Source organism: Rana temporaria, chromosome 11, assembly GCF_905171775.1.
Source record: "Rana temporaria chromosome 11, aRanTem1.1, whole genome shotgun sequence".
NCBI classification, from domain to species: Eukaryota; Metazoa; Chordata; class Amphibia; order Anura; family Ranidae; genus Rana; species Rana temporaria.
In genome coordinates, this window is record NC_053499.1 from 50,858,294 (window position 1) to 50,882,301 (window position 24,008).

Below are 24,008 nucleotides of genomic sequence, written 5' to 3' on the forward strand. Positions count from 1 at the left end.
CGGTGACGTAAAACACAATGACGTGTTGAAAAAAACGAAGTTCAATGCTTCCAATCATGCGTCGACTTGATTCTGAGCATGTGTGGATTTTTAATCGATGGTCGTGCCTACTAACGATCGTTTTTTTCCCATCGGTTAGGAATCCATAGGTTAATTTTAAAGCAAGTTGGTATTTTTTTAACCTATGGTTAAATAACCTATGGGGCCTACACACGATTGGTTTGGACCGATGAAAACGAATCAGACTGTTGTCCTCTGGTTAACCTATCGTGTGTACGAGGCCTTAAAGCTGCCTGTAAAACCATTTGGGATGTTCGTCATTCGATTATATAAATTTACACTTACAGTTTCTCCTCCATTAAGAATGATAGTTGTACTCTTGAGGCAAGTTTCACTTTCTGTCAAACCACATGTACGCATCTCTGCCAGTACAATGAAAGACTCGCCATCACAAGCCTATAGAAAGGTTTAAGAATATAAATTATTTTTTTGAATATATACCGATCCATTAATGCTTTAGTGGTATACACGCTTTGTCAAGACCGAAATACTCAATATAATGGCCAATATGATTATCATAAAGAGTTATTCACTTATTATTTACAGAGATATGTAGTAACTAAAGTATGGACTTGCCTTTGAAAGGACATAGTTGCAGTCACCATGAATGCTGTAATGAGTTTGATCATAAGTGGTAATATGAGATCCTCCTTCGATGGAACAACTGGCTGGGCATGGCAGGTTCTTACATGACCATTTTCCTCCCGAGCACATGCTATTAAAATAAACAACCAATTAAACAACCTTTTACTTTGTCTGGAATGGGAAAGTTAATTCTTCACTTTATGAGTACCTGTGCATTTTAAACTGACGAGCAAGTAAACTTACCAAGCACTGCAAGACGTTGAATAAGCTGTTCCGGCAGCATAGGCATTACTGTTGAAAGTACAGGAGCATGTTTCAAGAGGGACACAGCCTGAGTCGTTGATGTCATCAAATACAGTTCCTGTAAGGAATATGGAAATAATGTGGTTTATGTTTATATACAGTGCAAAATTCTACTTTTTTGTTTCACTCTATTGGTCATCTTGTTATGTAACTTTAAGAGGCAAACCTGGAGGACAGAAGCAGCCTTCCATGCAGTGATTCTCACACAGAACTGATCTTTCTGGGTTGCTACAAGTATCAAGGCAAGGGGATCCACATTCCCGAAATACCATGTTGTAAGGACAAGATTTGGCTGTGGGAAAATAATGAAAATTATGCATTCATTACTTACATACTTTGCTTTTAATGGCAGGTTTTAAATGTTACTAAACCCAGGACCCTGCAATCACTATATCTGGTCTCTTACAGTACACAGAACATGGAAATGTAATTGTTTTAGTAAATATAAAATGCCAAATACCTTTTCTCTTCAGCAGTTAGAACAGTCTTGTGACTTCTATCAGTGTTTGGTTAAAGCTTGTAGAAGGAGTTTTCATTCTCCCTTGATTGTCCTATGAGGCTGCAGGACCTCTGACCCTCTGTCTGGACAGTGCTGATTGGCCCTGTGCTAATCACATGCACTCTCCCAAGGAAAATAAACTCTCTAGCAATACACACCAATCTGAGTATGTACAGCTTGCCCCCAATGCTCTGTTCTATCAGGAGATGTATTGGGGACAGTGGAAAAGCAGAGGATCAGAGAAGACAGGATTAAACAGCCTTTTAACACAATGCAGATGATTAGCTCCTTCGGTTCCACAGAGAGTATAACAATCATGCTTTTCTGCATATACAGGCTGATTTTACTGCTGTGGGTTTAGTAACACTTTAAAATATGGTATTGCAACTAATCATTTATGTGATTAATTCATTTTCTTGTTTCACGAAAAATGGTAAAAGATAAATAAAGACACATACGACATAGGTCTTTTGTCCTCCAGTTCTCTGGGTGTCCTCCAGCATGGGCACACTGCCTTGAGTATTCAGCAAAGGTATTACACAGACACTGAGTGATATCTTTACATTGGCACAGATCTTGCTCACAAGTTTCAATATATTGTTCTACAGCCACCAAGGAATGGCAACTTGAGAAGGATGCACTAAGAAGGGCAGTTTCACAGATTTTCTCCTGGAAAACACATGTAGAGTCATTATTATAGCTGTTTGGCAGATGCTGGTCAACACATGTCATTATAATTTGCTTTGAAACATATGACTTACAAAGTCAGCACAGCTGCTCTTCGGTGTAGGTGGCACATCAGGACACAGTTCTGTGGGTCCATCCAACTTCTGCAGGTTACCAAACTGAGCTGCTGTCATCTGAATACCTGTAAAATAGCATGTGTTTCCAGAAATTAGGTAATGTTCCTATTTTGGATTTAAGATGGTATGTTAAGATTTAATTTAGTAGAAACCTTTTTGTTAAACACAATTATTTTACACTATGCTAAAGAACTTTAAGGTAGGCGTACCTGTCAAAATAGAGTATAATAACTTACTTTTCCTGCCACCTGTGCTGCTAATCTCTCCTCTATTTATCATGTTCCAAAATCTTTAGACAAACCAATACTTTTGGGAGTATCAGTCTCCTGGGTCCATCACTACTGTGTCCTGTAATGATGTAGAGTTTGGCAGAAGGAACAATTGAGAGCTGCAAGAACTAAGGATATCAACACATCTGGAAGTGTTGAAGTGTTGTTCATTCGATGGACTTTAGCGGGGGGGGGGCAAGAAAGGTAAGTATTTAAACTCTTTTTTTACAGGTACGTTTTTCTAAAGAAGAATTTCAGGATTTTTTTTTCCGATGCAGTGGGGCTGTGTTTGCACTGAATTGGTTATCTTCTTACTTTTGTCGCAAAGTGAGAAGAGCAGAGATATACTTCCCTAAACCTCCAAGTGCAAGACCGATCCCTGCTGCTCCTGATGACAACCCCCCCCCCGCGCGCGCATGCAACCGGCTTTGTGCATAGACCAGCTCTTGACATGAGGACAGTGGGAAAAGTCCATCACTGGATGTAGAGGAGCTTTAAAGAGTTTTAGAATAGTACTGTGGTTCATTTATAGGCACTTAAAATGTAGTATGCGTAGTATGTTTTGCATTTTTCACAGTGTAGTTTGGTTCATGTATATTTTTATGTTCCCATATTATTTTTTTATACGTTCATTACAGAAAGTCATGAGAAAATTACCATTGGCAATGAACTCATTGTGGATTGAAATGCCATTGAAATCTCCGCAAAGTCCGCAGGTTGTGTTGGCATACTTAGATTCCAGTTCCAGCTACCGAGGGAAAAAGAAAAGAAAGTTATAGAAAAACAGGCAGCACCAGGAATAAATAACATGAGAAACTTTTTCTGCTCTCTTACCAAGATGCTGTCATCATCGTTCCACCTAAAGATCAGGCCAAGTTTGGAGCTCACTGTAAGGTATACTCCATGTTTCTCTATCTGAATTCCAGAACCACTGAAGGGCAGTTGGGCTCTAAGAAAATATTGAAACAGAGATTAGTTATTATCATGTTACTTTAAATAAAGCTCTGAGGCCCTGTACAGACGAGGGGACATGTCCGATGAAAACGGTCCGCGGACCGTTTTCATCGGACATGTCCGCTCGGAGATTTTGGTCTGATGGCTGTACACACCATCAAACCGAAATCCCCGCGGACAGAGAACGTGGTGACGTAGATGACACCGACGTTCTCTATCGCACAAGTTCAATGCTTCCATGCATGCGTCGAATCAATTCGACGCATGCGCGGGATTTCGGTCCGCTGGTTAGACGTACTAACCAGCGGACATGTCCGACGGACAGCTCTCCAGCGGACAAGTTTCTTAGTATGCTAAGAAACTTTAGTCCGCTGAAATCTGTCCACTAGCCTGTACACACGATCGGATCTGTCCTCTGAAACTGGTCCGCGGACCAGTTTCAGCGGACATGTCCGGTCGTGTGTACGAGGCCTAAATAATTTACAATATTTTGCAGGGCACATCAGAAAAGTTTTTCAGCTCCTATACTGTATATAATCATATGCCTTCCTGAAAGTGACAGATGTACTGTATGTCCGGCTATTTTTTATTAATTTTTTCAGGAATGGATAGCGTGCTACAGAAATAAACATGGTTTAGTAAATTAGGAAAAGGCTAAGGCACTGTACACACGATCAGTCCAAACTGATGAAAACGGACTGAAGTTCAGTTTCATCGGTTCACCGATGAAGCTTACTGATGGTCTGATGTGCCTACACACCATCAGTTCAAAAACCGATCGAAACCAACGCGGTGACCTAAAACACAACGACGTGCAGAGAAAAATGAAGTTCAATGCTTCCAAGCATGTGTCGACTTGATTCTGAGCATGCCCGGGTTTGGAACAGATGCTTTTGCGTACTAACCGTTGGTTTTGACCTATCGGTTACCAGTCCATCAGTTCAGATTTAAAGCAAGTTCTACATTTCTGGACCGAAGGATAACGGACTGATGGGGCCCACACACGGTCGGTTTGGACCGATGAAACGGAACTTTAGTCCGTTCTCATCGGTTTAGACTGATTGTGTGTACAGGGCCTAACACTCTCTCTCCAATGGAACCTGGAAAACTGTATAAACTTTCCCCTCTATTGAAAACTGGTTCAGTACAAGCAAGAGAAATAAAAAGGAGGATACAATAAGGATATAAATTGGGTACAAAACAGTAAAATGTAATGTGTCCAGGCGGATAGCTCTGGAATCTCAGTGCAGCTGCTCTCACAGTAGTCACATGGTCTTCTATTGATATAGTTAGGCTCTTTTCCTTATGCACTTACCTATTGCCATTGACTGAAACTGCATTGCTGTCTATTTGTACTATAAGCCCATCGAGTTTCATGCTGATCTTCTCAATGACAGGGACATTGTTTACAACAGTCCGCCGCATCTGGATGTTGAAGTCCTCATAGGTGCTCTTGCAATGAGAGGCAAATACATAATTGCATGTACCCGGGAAGTCAAAGATATCCCCATCAAAGTTCTTGAAGTGGAAGTTTCCCCAGGTGCTGCATACTCTGTTGTTATGAGCCACATTCAAAGCTGTAAAAATGCATGGAAAGATGTAATAACCATTTCTACATCTACACTTCACAAAAAGGCTTTGTTATTCAGTGCAGAAAATGATGAGAGCTCGTCCCTACAGTCTTGTTATTGGATACTGAATGTATATGTTTTTTCCATCTAGTCCATTTACTGTGTCTCTCTATACAGTTAATTTCCTTTAATCTATGTAGTCTCTTTTTAGGGATCTTTTATATCATATTTTTTATCAGAGATTATCTCTTTCATGCTATTTTGTGATTGGCTATGCAAGCTGCCTTCCTTACATCTGAGATGTTTGTAAAATTTTAAATAATGGCATTCACAATATAGTGAGGAGGGATACATTTATTTTTAATTTCTACCTCTGAAATGGCAATAGGGTAACATCCTCTCCCTTGACCTGGGATATTTAATTAGAAGTAAATGAATGATGTCTTTAGAAACACCTTAAATGTATGTGTGTACATGTAAAGTATATTGTTTATTCAATACCTTTATTGAAGTAATTACTATCTACGCACCGATATCCAATCAATTTAGAATCTGAGGGCCAGATTCACAGAAGAGATACGACGGCGTATCTCCTGATACGCCGTCGTATCTCTGTGTTCCGGCCGTCCTAACTATGCGACTGATTCATAAAATCAGTTACGCATAGATAGCCTAAGATCCGACAGGTGTAATTAAATTACACTGTCGGATCTTAAGGATGCAATTCTAGGCCGGCCGCTAGGTGGGGAGGCCATTGCGGTCGGCATAGAATATGCAAATGACTAGTTACGGCGATTCCCGAACGTCCGCGCTGCCCGTCGATCTAACTTTACGTTGTTTCCGCTGAGATACGCCGCGTAAAATTAGGGCTGAGCCCTAGGTGTTCTAAGCCATATTAAGTATGGGCGTCGTTCCCGCGTCGAAATTTAAAAAATCACGTCGTTTGCGTAAGTCGTCCGTGAATGGCGCTGGACGCCATTTACGTTAACGTCTAAACAAATGACGTCCGTGCGACGTCATTTAGCGCAATGCACGTTGGGTAATTTTCCCGATGGAGCATGCGCAGTACGTTCGGCGCGGGAACGCGCCTAATTTAAATGGTGCCTGCCCCATTTGAATTGGGCGGGCTTGCCCCGAGCGCGTTTACGTTACACCGCCGCAAGTTTACAGGTAAGAGTTTTGAGAATCAGGCACTTACGCTGTAAACCTGCGGCGGTGTAACGTAAATGGGATACGTTACGCCGCCGTGGAGTAACGTAAATCTATGTGAATTTGGTCCTTTATTACCTACCTTTCACTGGAAGGTTAGTAGACACTTGGATCACTGATATTCTTGGTGCTCCTGTTATTAAAATTGGAAAAATAAATAAAAGATGTATATTATATAATTATATTAATAATTACAGTATAGAAATAAAGTACAAACGCCTCTCAGTTTTTCATCATGACATTATAGATGAATGGCTATTGAATTATGCCTGATTGCCAGTATCGTTAGTCATCATATAGTATGAAGGGTATTTCATGAGTTCTGTAGTATGGAAAATTAGTTTTACAAAAATGTCCATATGACTTTAGAGGGCAATTTTCTTCTATTTTTTTATAATCATAAATAAGAATAGAAACCAAAAACCAAAACCATAGTACTGTATATCCATTATGATACAATGTTGTCTGACACATGTGTACAAAGATTACATATTGATAGTTATTAATGATAAAACAAATCAATAGACTATATATTTTGGTTGTTACAGTTAAAGTATCTCTTAAGCCGTGTACACATGATCGGTTTGTCCGATGAAAACAGACCAATGGACTGTTTTCATCGGACAAACCGATCGTGTGTGGGCCCCATCGGGCTTTTTTCCATCGGTGTTAAAAAATAGAACATGTTTTAAATTTTTTCTATGGATAAAAAAACGATTGAAAAATCCGATCATCTGTGTGGAACTTCATCGGAGAAAAATCCACGCATGCTCAGAATCAAGTCGACGCATGCTCGGAAGCATTGAACATTTTTTTCGGCTCGTCGTAGTGTTTTACGTCACCGCGTTTTGGCACAGTCGGAATTTAGTCTGACAGTGTGTATGCAAGACTGATGAAAGTCAGCTTCATCGGATATCCAACAAAAAAAATCCATCAGATTAGATTCCATCAGATATCCGATCTTGTGTATAGGGCTTTATACATGGTATATTATTGAAAATGTTTAATTCAACCCTTTTTCATTTGTCGACAATGTCCGATTAGTGTGGTATTGCATATGGCATTAGCAATCACAATAGACAGAAAATGTAAAACCAGGTTCATTTATTCCTCGTTTCCACTGAGTAGATTGGTTTGGGTTGGTTTGGTACGGTATGCTATTTTGAGCATTTCCATTATGAAAGAGGCCCATACAACCTAACCATACCGCACCATTCAGGGTCCTGCTTCAGATGTGGGGCCATAGAAAATGGTACGGTACGGTTAGGGTGGAGCTACTGGCGTCACACGATACATTCCACAGAAAAACTTCAATGCTCACGTCAAAGGAAAGAAAAACAAACACCATATTGCCATTCAGTCCATATCATAGGTCCGACTTGCAGTGGAAATGCTCACCTGAATAGGCCAGACCATTCTAAACCTTCCAAACTGTACCGACCCAAACCATTCCGCTCAGTGGAAAAAAGGCATTATAAACTGCATATTCGATGGGACCCTTATCTTTGGTATAAGTAATGTGTGTGTATCCATATATCAGCTAAGCATTATATAAAGAATAATCAACCAGGGTGCTTCTTATGGTTTATCTTAACAGGCATTTTTTTTCTATTAACATATTTTATTATATATTTTTACTATAGACAATTAATATTTACCAGACTGTTCTTGTTGCTGCTGTTGTATTAGCTGCTTTTGTTGTACAGTCTCATCAACAGTGTAGTCATACGTTTCTGTTTCAGTCTCTTCTGAGGCATAATCTCCATGCTGTATTTGAGCTACAACAAAATAAGTAAAATAAATCTTATATGAATGCTGAAATTACAAAGAATACAGTAACTGTCCTTGGGATGCATAATAGATGTTTTTTCCATAGGAGTTATTAATATTTTTTGCACATACTGCATGCAGAAGAACAGAGGAAATAGCTGGGAGAACAATGGCAGCTGTTTTCTGTGGTCCACACAATGTGAATCTGGTAGGAGCATATATAGACAAGTCTAAGGCCCCATACACACGATAGAATTTATCCGCGAATACGGTCCAGCGGACCGTTTCCGCGGATAAATCCTCTCGAGGATTTCCGCGGATTTCTATGCGATGGCGTGTACACACCATTGCATTGAAATCCGCGCCAAAATCCTCTGGCGATGACGTGTCGCGCCGTCGCCGCGATTATGACGCGGCGACGTGCGCGACGCTATCATATAAGGAATTCCACGCATGCGTCGAATCATTACGACGCATGCGGGGGATCCCTTCGGACGGATGGATCCGGTGAGTCTATAGAGACCAGCGGATCCATCCATTGGGATGGATTCCAGCAGATGGATATGTTCTGCATGTCAGCGAATATTCGATCTGCTGGAATCCATCCCAGGGGAGATATATCCGCGGAAACAGATCCGCTGGCGTGTACACACCATAGGATCTATCCGCTGAAACCCATTTGCTGGGATTTATCTGCGGATGGATTCTATGGTGTGTACGGGGCCTGAGACTGTTGGGGGATGCTGGCATTTTGGAGGCAGTAACCTGAATAATAAGTATACAAAGCTATTATATAGTTAGTCTTTACATTTTTTAAATGTTCCAACAATTTCAAATTTTTAAATATTGTCAGTCTATTGTTGGTTTATATTCCCTGCTTAATTACCCAATACCCTATATACTTATTCTTTATTTAACATACAAGTCACAAGCCATTATAGCTATACAGTATTTTTCTTAAGGGTAATGTCAAATCACAAAGCATACTTATAATTTATAAATATACTAACAAAGGGCCAGATTCACATAGAACTGCGGCGACGTAACGTATCGTAGATACGTTACACCGCCGCAAGTTTTCATCGCAAGTGCCTGATTCACAAAGCACTTGCGATGAAAACTACGCCGGCGCAAGGCGGGCCAATTCAAATGGGTGTGTGCCATTTAAATTAGGCGCACTCCCGCGCCGGACCTACTGCGCAGGCTCCGTTTCCTAACTCCCGCTGTGCTTTGCGCGCCGTGACGTCATTTTTTCGAGCGGCGACGGGCGTAGCGTACTTCCGTATTCCCGGACGTGTTACGCAAACGACGTTACATTTTAAATTTCGACGCGGGAACGACGGCCATACTTTAGACAGCAATAAGATTGCTGACTAAAGTTAGTGCAGGTCAAATAACGACTAAAATTGCGACAAGAAACTTGACTACGGACGACGTAGCGAGCGCGAAAATCCGTCGGGGATCCGCCGTAACTGCTAATTTGCATACCCGACGCTGGTTTACGACGCAAACTCCACCCAGCTGCGGCCGCGGTATTACATCCTAAGATCCGACAGTGTAAAACAATTACACCTGTCAGATCTTATGAATATCTAAGCGTAACTGATTCTATGAATCAGTCGCATAGATAGAAACAGAGATATGACGGCGTATCAGGAGAAACGCCGTCGTATCTCTTTGGTGAATCTGGCCCAAAGAGCCCATATACCCACTCAAGGTTCCATGCTGTCTTTAATTGCCGAAATATATACATGACCCATGATCTGTGAGTCCGTAAATGCAGCTAATATGTATTATCTGGTGAACATCCAAAGGCTGTTTAAGCATAACCTTTATGACTCTGCTCAAAAAAATGCATAGGAAAGTTTTATCCATTTCAGATAGCATTGACTGATTTGCTTGAGTCTGAAAATTAAGTCATGCAAGATCACTTCATGCTGGCCCCTTTTGCAGATATAGCTATGTAAAACATTATAAATAAGTGTCTATACTGTTTAATATCCAATATTACACTGTCTCACGCTCATCTACACATGATCAGTTGCTCTCTATTTTAGGTCGATGTGCTGACAGCCTTAAAGTGGAATTAAGCCCCCTATCCCTTACAGCCAAGGAAGCTGATTCTATTTGATATGCAACTGCCATGGTGCTGCACATGTGATCAGTTATGACACCAGCAATGTAACTAATTTCAGAAACCAGTAAATCAACGGGTTTATATATGCTTTATGATTTACAGCTGTTCAGGGGCTCTGGGCTTTAGCTAAATGGCATCCTTCAGCAAGAAGAAACAGGAGCAATGCTGAAGGCAATTTACAGCACACACTAATTTTGGTACCGCAATTAATAAATGTGGAATGTATGTTCTTTGCTAAAGAACGTTATTTTTTATCGAGTTGTTACGGTAATGTTTCACTTTAAAAAGGGGTAAAGAAACCAAAATAAAGTATAACCCTCTCACAATTTTTTTATTGTGAAAGAAACATAGTTACCTGACTACCTCTACCCGAATTTAGTGATAAAGCAAGACTATTATCATAACACACAAAAAAGTACCACAGGTTTCTTTCTGAACCTCCAGTGAAATTGAGCATGAAACCCCACATTTCTATTGTATAAAGGAAAGGGTGCAATTAAATGCTAATATATATGTTTTCAGTAAGGCAAAGGTGATTTATATGCAAAAGCTATAAATTCTGCAAGTTTTCTATATTAACAACCCCTAAAGAACTTGCATTTACCCCAAATAAAGAGATACGTCGTTGACATCTCTGCCTTATCAGTTTATCGTGTTTAGTGGGGGGTGGGTTTGGGTCAGTAATGACAGCCTCTATTTTGCTCATGGGAGGTTTTCTTTAACATGTATTAGTTAATTAGTTCAATATGGAACTTGTCTTTCCAAAGAGCATTCACTTTCGATTTTTTTCAACTGGGCCAAAATACTTCTTTGTTGAAAGGATAGCCAGACTTTGAAACTCCCAGCCTAGGATTGTGCTGTCCAGCATTGACAAGCTTAAAGGATCAGTTAGTCCAAAAAGGATACTTTGATGTTTAGTAAATGCTGGAGAGCTCAGTTCCCCAGTATTTACTCTTAGCTCTCAGGAACTCTGGGTTAAGATCTATACACTTCTTCAGATCTGTACACATGATATTACAAGTCAGGCTCTGTTCTTTCTGCTGGCTTTGAACACTTTGCAAGAGTATAACAGAAAAAGTGCAAATACCCCCAGGGAGAATAGAATCACCCAAAACTATAAGGTTTGAAGGAAAAGAAACAAGAATTATGGCAGTGAGATCCCGCAATTTTAGATACCTAGAGATAAATTAAGCTTGCAAATGGTTCAGCTCACCACAGTCCCTCTATATCTGAAATATTACCGTTGTCTGTACTACCTTACTGAATAATTACATACATATAAAAAAGAGTGGCACTGGAATATCTTAATTCTTTACTGACATACTCCATATAACAGCCTATATATTGTTTAGCCATTTATTAGTGCAAATTTAAATGAAAAAATAAAACTGATCATTGAAACCAAGGTTGATTCCCCCTTCCTTTTAAGGACAGAGAGATGAAACATCTCTTCATTTTTTTAAATAACAAACATTTCATACTTACCTCCTATGTGCAGTTGGCCAGGTCCTCCTCTTCTGGGGACCATCAGCGGCACGCCTGGCTCCTCCTCTTCTGTAGTGCCCTGTTGGAGAAGCACTCTCCCTCGGGGCACTCGTGCAGGCGTGCTCCCGTGTCCTGCTGCTGCGTCTATTAACACAGACAGCAGGACTCAGCCCCTCCCCCGCCTCCTGCATCATTAAATTTGATTGACAGCAGCAGGAGCCAATGGCTGTGCTGCTATCAATTTATTGAATCAGGACCAGAGACGCTGGAGCAGGTATGCTCGTCCCTGTCGCTAGAAAGACCAGGTTCAGGTAAGTAAAAAGGGGGGGGGGTCTGGGGGTCTGCATTAAGAATGCATTAAGGTGAAAAACCTTGAGGGTTTACAACCCCTATAATGTGGCAGATTATGTTCTGTATCTTTTCTCAGCTGTGTGCAGTAACTATACAAATGTCTAACAAATGGTCTGTTTTCTGTTTTATCCATGTACTTTATTGTAAATGAATCAGTACACCGATTTTGTCTATTTTAGAAAAGCCTAATAAGGACTGCTAACAGTCCACCAATTAACCTGCTCTGAGACCAGTAAATACAGAGAACTGCGTAAAGGGGTTGTAAAGGTTCGTGTTTTTTCACCTTAATGCATCCTATGCATTAAGGTGAAAAAACACCTGGCAATGACTGGCAATGACGACCTGAGCACGTTTACATGCTGTGCGCGTCCCCCGCGTCCTATCCTCCACAGAGTCTGGGCATTGATTGGATAGATTGGATAGATTGCTAGCAGCGCAACCATTGGCTCGCGCTGCTGTCAATCACATCCAATGACGTGCCTGCCGGGAGGCGGGACCGAGTCATACACTCTGTGTCTATGGACGCTGCATCCATAGACACAGTCTGTCGTGTATGACAGGGAGAGCGCCCCCGCAAGCTAACCCCCTTGGGATAGAGCTTCCCAGAGGGGGGTTAGCTATAGCGGGGGAGTCAAGACAGCGGCCAAGGGACCAGAAACCAGCAGGATTGGGGCCACTCTGTGCAAAACGAGCTGCACAGTGGAGGTAAGTATAACATGTTTGCTGTTTATCTTTTAATAAAAAAAACATACAATCAATTTAAGGTTTTATAACACTCAGGCTTATACACACACACAGATTCAGATATAATTATACTAAAATGTCATCATACCTTCTGTACCAATAAAGGCAGAGGACAGATAAAAACCCTAACAATGATATACAACCCAGAATTGTAATACACTGTGAAAGTTATAATCAGTGTTATATCAGCACTGACAGAATCAGCATCTAAAGCAAAATAACTAAGAGGGAGATTCATTAAACCTGGGACAATCAGAATCTGGTACAGCTGTGCATGGTAGCCAATCAGCTTCTAACATCAGCTTGTTCAATTAAGCTTTGACAATAAAACCTGGAAGTTGAGTGGTTTCTATGCAGAGCTGCACCAGATTTTGCAAATAAAGTACGTAAGTAAATTCCCCCTAAGAGTCTATAATTATTTTTAATAGTTAACTTTTTTTCAAATTCTAGATCATGTAGAAGCAGTACATTTTAACGGTACATAAGTATCAAATAAAAACTAAAAACTTTCTTTATTCTATCCAGTAAACAATTTTTACCTGTATAGGGACATTGGTCAATTTATTTCCATAAGCACTTCTTTCTAATACAACCATTTTTTTTAAAACAAGTATGCATTTTTTAAATAAAACTTCAACTAAAAAATGTAATTCTTATTAGATTTCTTTGTGGAAAAGTCATAGAAGAGTGGGTGAGGATACCTACCATTCAGTGGGGCCAAGATGACTAGTAGGATCCACAACGGGATCCTGTTGGAGGTCCCCATCTTCTAAGTAGCTGAGACAGCAAAGAGGAGGGTTCGTAGGGAACAAGGCTGGACAGTGATCTTTATATACACTTCTCAAGGGAGCTTGGAACAATGCCAGGCGTACGCCACACAGGTAACCTGGGAGGAGTTGTTGGTCTTTCCTTTTATTGCAGGTGTAAGGGAGGATGCTGGAACAATGTACACTCTGACTATACCTATGCATACTTACACTTCTACTTTATTTCAGAATTTGCAGTCTGTAGCAACAGATAAATATTATAGATGCTTTCCAGTCAATTTATGCTCACCATGCTACTATGTTTTAAACTTTTAATACAATTCGTTTTTTTTTTTTTTAAATACAAATATACTAATAGGATGTATATTTTTGTATTGCTATTCAGAAGGTGAAATGCTGAGGATCATTAGACCATTAAAACTTTTATGACTTGAAAAAGCTTACTGAGTTAAGTTACAATTTCTAGTACTTTAATTACAATTACTTTCATACTGTCTTTTCTATGGTGGTTTATTAACTTTTTGGGGTTATTATTCCTGCTTTTCATTTCAGTGTCTTTAGGATAAAGAGTAATTTTCTGTTTGGTATCTTGGGTTGGTGTCTGTGATTTCACAGTTCTATATTTTCTCTACATAATATTATGAGTTAAAATAAGTCATTTAAAGGAGCCAGTATCATGCATAGTATGTTGCAGATGAAATATACATTTTATGTAATTTTGTCATTTGTAATTGTTTGCATATAGTTTGCCTCATGTCAGTTTAGCTTGAATCCATTAGATGTACATTTTAACAAATTTAATACCTGTTTTTTGGGCAAATAAAAATGATGTGCTATAGAAATATGCAATAAAGGGCTATATGTAATATAAAGTGTATAAAGAGTATGGACAGGCATTCATACCTCTAGTCAAATGTTATGGGGGAGATTTACTACAACTAGAGCAGTAAAAACCTGGTGCAGCTGTTCGTAGTAGCCAGTCCGGCCTTGTACACACAACCGAGTTTCTCGGCAAAAACCAGCAAGAAACTTGCTGGGATTTTTTTTTTGCAGAGGAAACCGGTCGTGTGTACATTTTTCGATGAGGAAACTGCCGAGGATCCCGTCCAGCCAAAAAGAGAGCATGTCTTTTTTTTCCTCTACGGGAATGGAGAAACTTGCCTTGTCGAGTTCCTCGACAGCCTAACAAGGAACTCGACGAGGAAAACGATGTGTTTCGCCCGTCGAGTTCCTCGGTCGTGTGTACGAGGCTTCAGGTTTTAACTTTAGCTTGTTCAATTAAGCGAGAAACAGATTGGATTCTAAGCAGTGCTGCACTAGATTTTGTACACTCCAGTATTAGTAAATCTCCCCCAATGATCCAAAATTAGGTCCAGTAAACTTATTACAATGAAGCTTGCACTGTAATTTCGTACAGGTTTGTTTCCTGTTGTAAATTTAGGTTGAAACCATGATAAAGTGTTTGGCAGCCCAGTGGTTAGCTAAACTATATTATTCACTATTAATGATTGCTCTAGCTGGCCAATTATCTTAACCACTTGAGACCCACGCTATCGACAAAAGACGTCAACAGCGCGGCTCTCAAGTGCCAACTGGACGTCTTTGGACGTCATTTGAAAGCATTACCCGCGCGCGCCACTGGGGGGTGCGCAGCGGGTAAACACTGTCCCGGCGCATCGCTCGGGAGCCGATGCGTGTACCTAGCGGCCACGATGTCCGCCGGGTAAACAGCGATCGTCGGTAAGACAGCAGGGACGTGGAGCTCTGTGTGTAAACACAGAGCTCCACGTGCTGTCAGAGGAGAGGAGACCGATCTGTGTCCCTTGTACATAGAGACACAGCATCGGTCACCTCCCCCAGTCACCCCCCTCCCCCCACACAGTTAGAACACACCCAGGCTACACATTTAACCCCTTCCTCACCCCCTAGTGTTAACCCCTTCACTGTCAGTCACATTTGCTCAGTAATTAGTGCATTTTTATAGCACTGATCGCTGTATAAATGTGAATGGCGCCAAATTTGTGTCAAAAGTGTCCGATGTGTCCGCCATAACGTCGCAGTCCCAATAAAAATCGCAGGTCGCCGCCATTACTAGTAAAAAAAAAAAGAATAAAAAAAAATCATAATTCTGTCCCCTATTTTGTAGGCGCTATAACTTTTGCACAAACCAGTCGTTTATTGCGTTTTTTTAAAAAAAAAATTGGGATATTTATTATAGCAACAAGTAAAAAAAATATATATTTTTTTTAAATTGTCGCTCTTTTTTTGTTTATAGCGCAAAAAATAAAAACCGCAGAGGTGATCAAATACCACCAAAATAAAGCTCTATTTGTGGGAAAAAAAGGACACCAATTTTGTTTGGGAGCCACGTCACACGACCGCGCAAATGTCAGTTAAAGTGATGCAGTGCCGTAAGCTGAAATTTCGCCTGGGAACGAAGGGGGTTTATGTGCCCAGTAAGAAAGTGGTTAATGGGCATTTGCATTCTTTTTATCGCTGTCATAAGGGTATTATGACTAAGTTAATTTCTCACTTATTTGCGTGAATAAGTACCTGGGTTTTTCAAATGCCTGGTCACCCCCTGTGTTTTGTGGTTTCATTTTTAAGCCCATATGTCACTGCTAGATAAAGAGGTGATGTAGGGGCTTCAAATGGAACCACCCCATGAAGCGAGGAACCAGGCTTTTGAAACACCAGGTAGTTTGTTATGCCCTGTACACACGACCGGTTTTCCTGACATGCAAAAACCCGACGTTTTCCCGACGTGATTCCTCTCAAGCCTGCCTTGAATACACATGTTCAGTCAAAAAAACGCTCAACCAAAGCGTGGTGACGTCCAACACGTACAACGGCACTATAAAGGGGACGTTCCATTCAAATGGTGCCACCCTTTGGGCTGCTTTTGCTGATCCTTGTGTTAGTAAAAGTTTGGTGAGAGACGAGTCACGCTTTTCAGCCTTGTGCTGTTCAGTCCGTTACAGCGTGACGAATGTGCTATCTCCATTACGAACGCTAGTTTTATCAAAACGAGTGCTCCCGTCTCATACTTGATTCTGAGCATTAGCGTTTTTTTCCCCTCGGAAAAGCATACACACAAGCGGTTTTCGCGATGAGAAAAAGACTGGCGGGAAACACAATGGGAAAAAATAGAGCAGGTTCAAAAAAAATTGCAGTTTTCTTGTTGGGAAAACCGGTCGTGTGTACGAGGCATAGGATGCAAAAGATTCTTCAGCAAGCTTAGCTCTTCAAGATAGTGAAAATTGGCAGCACAATTAATAGGAAAAGTAAGAATTGTTTTTTTTTATTTGTAAGGAGTACCCTTTTAGTTTTGTAAAATATCCACAGAGTCAGACAGTATCCACAGTAAAGCAGAGAAAACATCTAAACGTAAATATTCACAGTCCCAACAGATTGCATGGAAAAAAAACGTACATTGTGAAGACCAACATAGCAAATATTGGCTTGTGGGTATTTCCTGCTTGCAAGCAGCAGACAACTCCTTATTGTCTTTCCACTTATTTGTCCAACATTAATCATTACTTTCACAGGAAATAATCTTATATATATTTTAAAATCCTTGGTTACCCCACCATTTTTTTCTGATGTTTAAACCACTAAAATGTAAACATAATTAGGCAAAAATAAATGTAATTGGTTTCAGTAATTGTGAATAATGCAAACCTTAAAAATGATTGTCTCTTATTTGGTCTCTTTGGTTTAGTAAATATGCTATCAAAAGTGTTTTCCTATATCTGTATGATAAGCACAAAAAAAATCCTGTGGATTATGTCAGAAATCTACTGAGCTGATAACGTTCCATACTCTCTGCCTGTGTTGCATCCTTATGCCTAGTACACACGATCGTTGGGAAAACCGGGACCGGCTCAGTCCCTTTTCCCCTGTACACACGGCCGTTTTTTCTTTACGACAGTAAAAATGCCAGGAGAACTTTGGTCGGGAAAAGTGTTTCCCATAGGAAAACTGCAGGAAAAAAAGCTGCAATTCCCGGCGAGAAAAAAGAGAAAGTTTTTTAAAGCGCAGTTTTCCTGACTAAGGAGCATGCACGCGTCCGGTTTCCCCGGCCAAAGGAAAACCCAGCAATTTTCCCGACAGGAAAAACGATCGTGTGTACTAGGCATTAGCCATAGAAATAAGCTTCAGGTTTAGATCAATGGCAGGTTTGACCTAAATTCAGACTGGTCAAGGTTTGCTGAATGTGCAAACTAAAGAAATGACCTGTTCATAATCACCAAACCTATAGCTTCTGATGCAGCCAAAAGTCATTAAATGGGTTGTAAATGTAAAAAATGTTTTCCCTAAATAGCTTCCTTTACCTTAGTGCAGTCCTCCTTCACTTACCTCATACTTCGATTTTTTTTTTAAATGTCCTTTTTTCTTCTGAGAAATGCTAATTTCCTGTTCTTATGTATGTAACTACACACAGTAATGCAAGGCTTTCTCCCTGGTGTGGAAAAAGCCTCTTGAGGAGGGAGGGGGCGAGCAGGAGTGTCAGGACGCCCATTAACACACAGATCCTTTCTCTATCTGCAAAGTAGAGAGTGTCCTGACTTGCCTGCTCGCCCCCTCCCCCTTCAAGAGCTTTTCTCCACACCAGGGAGAAAGCCTTGCATTAGTGTAGTTACAGACAGAAGAACAGGAAGTGAGGATTTCTCAGAAGAAATAAGGACATTTAAAAGCAAAATCAAAGGATGAGGTAAGTGAAGGAGGACTGCACTAAGGTAAAGGAAGCTATTTAGGGAAAATGTTTTTTACCTTTACAACCCCTTTAACCACTTAAGACCCGGACCATTATGCAGGTAAAGGACCTGGCCAGTTTTTGCGATTCGGCACTGCATCACTTTAACTGACAATTGCGCAGTCGTGCGATGTGGCTCCCAAACAAAATTGCCGTCTTTTTTTCTCACAAATAGAGCTTTTTTTCTTTTGGTGGTATTTGATCACCTCTGCGTTTTTTTTTTTTTTGCGCTATAAACAAAAATAGAGCGACAATTTTGAAAATAAATCAATATTTTTTACTTTTTGCTATAATAAATATCCCCAAAAAAGATATAAAAAATGTTTTTTTTTCTCAGTTTAGGCCGATATGTATTCTTCTACATATTTTTAGTAAAAACAAATCACAATAATCTTTTACCGATTGGTTTGCGCAAAATTTATAGCGTTTACAAAATAGGGGATAGTTTTATTGCATTTTTATTAATATTTTTTTTTTACTACTAATGGCGGCGATCAGCGATTTTTTTTCATGACTGCGGCATTATGGCGGACACATCGGACAATTTTGACACATTTTTGGAACCATTGTCATTTTCACAGCAAAAAGTGCTATAAAATGAATTGTTTACTGTGAAAATGAGTTAACCACTAGGGGGCGCTGTAGGGGTTATGTGTGACCTCATATGTGTTTCTAACTGTAGGGGGCAGGGCTGGACGTGTGACATCACTGATCGCCTTCCCTATATCAGGGAACAGACGATCAGTGACATTGCCACTGTAAAAATAAAGTGAACTCACATAGTCTGTCCGCATGTCCTCCATCTTGGCTGCAAGGAGTAGTTGACACCAGTAGGTGTGGGGCAGAGGTCATTGACTCTCTGTCCAGCTGCTAGCTCTTCAGCTGGGTGGTTTTTAACATTCCAGGGCTGCTGCTGGGCAGCGGGGCCGACCCCCCCCAGCTTACTGAAGCTGTAGAGACACTGTATGTAGTAGGCAGGGGCCAGCGGCGCTCTGCCCTTTTGCCAGCACTTCTGCTGGAGACTCCACACCATCTGCTCCAGCTAACCGTTGGGGAGGAAGCTGGATTCCTCCACACCCAAACTGTGTAGCTGCCATTGGGGAGGTGAGCTGGCTACTTACTTTTCCGCTCCCTCATCTGGCTGCTGGGACAACATGTCTGTGGTACTGTCTCCCAGATGCACGGATCTTTGCTGGGAAAAAAAGACCATGTTCTCCACCCTGGCCAACTGTTGGGGAGGGACGATGAACACCTCCTCTCCCTTCTCCCCCTGTATCTGCTGCTGGGAAGTGATCGCCACCTTCTCACCCTGAGCCTCCGGAACTGCCTCAGGGGTGGGGCAGAGGTCTTGAACCTCTGTCCGGTGACCAGCACTTTAGCTGGGGAAGTTCCTTGCAACTCCACAGATACTGCTGTTGGTGATGGGCAGAGCATAGTGGCCCTGATACCAGCTCTTCTGCTGGAGGCTCCTCAGGTTGTTCTTCCTCAGCAGAAAAGTCTATCAAATCCCCTGCCTCTGCAACTGGTGTCTGGGGATAGACGTTTACCATCTCCTGTCCGTGGAACCCAGAAGATGCTATGGGTGCTGGGCAGAGGTTAGCAGTACTCTGCCCTGCTGTCAGCACTTCCTGCATCCGCCATAAGACCTCTGCGTCCATAGCTGCAGGGACAGGATGGCAAAGCACACTGTTACTCTGCCACATTGCGACTCTTCAGCCAGAATTTCAGTGTTGTTCACTGGTATTTTCTGATAGTCCCAGGCAAAGGGAGCCCAGCCCTGGCGCTGAGCAGAGTCTAGCAGCCGTCTGTAGGCGATCTCCAGCTCCCATTCCTGGATGGCCAGAAACTCCAAATCTTCCAGTGCACTTCCGAGATGTTCAGTAGCCATTCTCTGAAATGCATGAAACGCTGAAATGGCCTGATGGTCTGATATGCGTACACACCATCGTTCCAAAAACCGATCGGGTCAGATCGGGTCAGAACGCAGTGACGTCAAACACACGACGTGCTGAATAAAATGATGGTCAATGCTTCCAAGCATGCGTCGACTTGATTCTGAGCATGCGCGGGTTTTGAACCGATGCTTTTGTGTACTAACCATCGGTTTGGACCGAACGGGCAGCGATCCATAGGTTCGGTTTTGAAGCATGTTTTAAAATTTTGGACCGAAGGTTTTGTCGGATCGTGTGTACGCGGCCTTGCAGATATCCTGGAATATATTGTGGATAATAATTACATAATAGTCCCATCTCAGGTAGTCCAAGATATAATTTCTCAGTCATCCTATGCCCTTAGTGGACATAGGATGATTTTAAACATAAGAGGGTCAGAGTCTGTCACATTTCTCCCCCATCAAAAGTCGACTAACAAGTTCCCAGACCTCCACCTGGTCTGGACATGGAAATACCCGTCTTTTGCCCGTGACGTGTGGCCGAAAGTGGGTGCAAATACCTGTCTTTAGACAGGTATCTGCACCCCCCTCCCCCTGAAAGGTGACACCGGAGGGGGGGGAGGGTGCCGATCAGTGCGACTTCACTTTAGGGTGGAGATCCGCTTTAAAGGGGGCTGATTTATGCGAAGTATAGGGATTGGAGATGTAGCCAAAATCCTTAACCAAGAATTGGGAGGGCCATCAATTAGACCCATGCAATGCCAACCAATGAGGCACTGGCCTGTAATGGTATACACAGACTAGATGGGAGGAGAAAGCACACACTCTATGGTAGGGCAGTCACCAGAATAGAACCGTGGTGGGCAGTAACATGGTAATGGTAACTATGGGAAATCTCCCTTGTACTTGAATCTAAATGTTTGCCTTATGCCTTTTATGTCCTGTTGTTTTGTAGATGAATGTTTTGAGTATTATACTCTGTATTCTGTTATTTTAACTTTGTTCGTATAGGCTATAGATAGATTGCTGTGTATTAGCTTAGACTTCCTTACTATTTACCAATACATACTTGCTTCCTGATTGGCCAGGAGGAGGATTAGTGTGAGAATAGCAAATATAAATTTGCTGTTGTCACACAACTGGGTGGGCTCGTAGTGCAGTGCTCTGTGTCCTGAGCCCATCCATTTTTGAAGCCTATTAAAGCCTCTGTCTCAAATTGCGTGCTTCAAAATAACCTCCCCCATTGGAATCCATGGTCTGGGATCCCTGTATGTAGATCAGGGGGCTGGATGCACGGATGGGGGGGCGAACGCCTGTGCACCTTCTATGGATGGGCCCACTGCCTGTAGTTGTCCAGTGTAACAGAATGAGGCTTATGACTCTTAAGCCTTTAAAGTCCGATTATAGAGGGGGAAACAATATCTTTCCAGAACTAGACTTATAACTTGAAGTTTAAGAATGTTGATGGATAACAACCTTCCCTGAGGAGACCAAGTCCCCTGAACTGAAAGGTGACCCAGAACACCTCCCCATGCTGTTAGGCTGGCATCCGTTGCCAGTAATTTCCCTGGCTTCCCCTTTCTCTAACTTCAAAGAAGACACCCACCAGTTTAGTACCCACTGTGTACTGGGATGCAGGGACATCCAATAATCCAGTGAATGAGCCCACTTGTCCCATTTAAACAAGATATTCTTCTGTATTGGCCAGAGATGGAATTGAGCAAAAGGAACTGCCTAAGAAGTGGCAACCATTCTTCCTAACAGTCACATACATAGAAAAATAGAGTGAAACCTGTGAGTTCTGAGGAAAGATACCTGATTTCTTAGAGAAATGCAGTTTTCTGGAGGAAGAAACATTTTCTCCTGGACAGTGCTCTCAGGATCAGACCCACAAGCTCCAGTCTCTGAGTTGGCACCAATGCTAACTTCTGGACTTCGAAAACCCAGCCAAACTTCTCCAGAGTATAATGCCTTGTACACGGTGGTAAAAAGTCAGCTGGGAAAATCAAGGAGAAAACCGAGAACCTGCTCGATAGCTTTTCCCCCTACACACAGCTGGTTTTCCTGGCAGGAAAACTGGATTGCCGGCCAAAAACTCTCATGCCAGGAAAACCGGTCGTGTGTACGAGGCATGAATCGTGAGAAACACATTTTACCTCAAATAGTAAACAGATTGTTCTCTGAATAAAAGCAAAAAATATGCAGTGAGCATTTTCAATACTGTAGATGAAAAGCTGCTAACTGGGGGGAGCCTGCGTGCTGTAAGCAAAAACATACCGGATCACAGCAACAGAAACAGGAGGATAACCGACGTTTCGCACTGACTTAGTGCTTATTCATGGCTGAATAAGCACTAAGTCAGTGCGAAACGTCGGTTATCCTCCTGTTTCTGTTGCTGTGATCCGGTATGTTTTTGCTGTTCGTTTAAATAAAGACAACCTGTTTGGTTTGGAGTGCGGCCATCCATCCATCCTTCATTTTACGCCAATGTTTGTTACACCTGGTGAAGTGTATCAGCTGTCATTTTGCTGTTTACTTGCATGTCTTTGGTGAGCGCATAGTTGAGCAGAGTTTAAACACTGGATGAAAACTTGCACACATGGTGGATACCTATCTTGTACCAAGAAATGATCTAAATTAATAATGTTGGGACTCTCATATATTTTGGAATTGTCAATATATAATTTTTTTTGTATTTTCCATTGTTTGGTATAATCTTTAGCTTGTATAGCACATAGCGCTGCACTTGTATAATTTTGATTGCTCTCTGAGCAACATATTTTCAAAATACTCCAGAATGGGTAACATTTGAAACTCTAACAGGCTTAGAACTAGGGCCAGCACTTGTTTAAATACTAAGGGCCAGATTCTCGTAGGAGCGCGTAACGTTGTGCGGGCGTAACATATCTGATTTACGTTACGCCTCTGCAACTTAGACGGGCAAGTGCAGTATTCTCAAAGCACTTGCTCCGTAAGTTGCGGCGTAGCGTAAATCGGCCGGCGTAAGCCCGCCTAATTCAAATGTGGGACAGGGGGGCGTGTTTTATGTTAATGTTCTGTGACCCGACGTGATTGACGTTTTTCACGAACGGTGCATGCGCCGTCCGTGGAAATCTCCCAGTGTGCATTGCTCCTAATACGCCGCAAGGACGTATTGGTTTTGAAGTGAACGTAAATTACGTCCAGCCCCATTCACGGACGAGTTATGGAAACTACGCAAAATTTTCACATTTCGTTGCGGGAACGACGGGCATACTTAACATTGGTACGCCGCACTTACGCCACCATATAGCAGGGGTAACTTTACGCCGGGAAAAGCCTAACGTAAACGGCGTAACTGTACTACGTCGGCCTGGTGTACGTTCGTGAATTTGCGTATCTAGCTGATTTCCATATCTTGACGCGTAAATCAGCGTACACGCCCCCAGCGGCCAGCGTAAATATGCAGTTACGATCCGGCGGCGTAAGCGACTTATGCCTGTCGGATCTAAGGGAAATCTATGCATAACTGATTCTAAGAATCAGGCGCATAGGTATGACGGCGCAGCTCAGAGATACGATGTCGTATCTCTTTTGAGAATCCGGCCCTAAGTGAGCATTGGCCAGCGCGAATGGCAGACCTACAAATTAAAAGTCCCAGTCCTCTTTTGCAAATCGCAAAAATATCTGATGGGAGGAAAAGATTGGGACATGAAGATAACATTCTTAATGTCTACAGATGCTAGGAATTCTCCTGGCTCACAGTGGGCTACTTACTGGATGGTGAGTTGTAATATCACTGGAACTGGTGAGCTGCTGTGGGAATTTACTGCTGCTGGAGAGAAAGAGACTGGGCCCTTTAGGAACTGACCATA

At 41.8% G+C, this 24,008-nt stretch overlaps 1 protein-coding gene across 11 annotated transcripts in view; it reads right to left on the bottom strand.

Annotated features, from left to right (window-relative positions):
* LOC120916761 (mucin-5AC-like) overlaps positions 1-13,535 on the bottom strand; it is a 295,447-nt gene extending 281,912 nt beyond the window's left edge. For 4 of the 11 annotated variants that reach the window (XM_040327690.1, XM_040327687.1, XM_040327685.1 and 1 more), the window contains exons 1-12: positions 13,446-13,533; positions 7,912-8,031; positions 6,336-6,386; positions 4,789-5,050; positions 3,354-3,468; positions 3,177-3,267; positions 2,209-2,315; positions 1,906-2,116; positions 1,115-1,240; positions 889-1,006; positions 637-775; positions 346-456 (exon numbers count right to left, since the gene is read on the bottom strand). In XM_040327690.1, the coding sequence (XP_040183624.1) occupies positions 346-456; positions 637-775; positions 889-1,006; positions 1,115-1,240; positions 1,906-2,116; positions 2,209-2,315; positions 3,177-3,267; positions 3,354-3,468; positions 4,789-5,050; positions 6,336-6,386; positions 7,912-8,031; positions 13,446-13,506 (1,512 nt within the window). In that variant the 5' untranslated portion in view covers positions 13,507-13,533. Of the gene's footprint in view, positions 1-345; positions 457-636; positions 776-888; positions 1,007-1,114; positions 1,241-1,905; positions 2,117-2,208; positions 2,316-3,176; positions 3,268-3,353; positions 3,469-4,788; positions 5,051-6,335; positions 6,387-7,911; positions 8,032-13,445 lie in introns of all 11 variants that reach the window. The other 7 variants (XM_040327691.1, XM_040327692.1, XM_040327689.1 and 4 more) reach the window with 4 other exon arrangements.
* Positions 13,536-24,008: the final 10,473 nt, after the last annotated feature.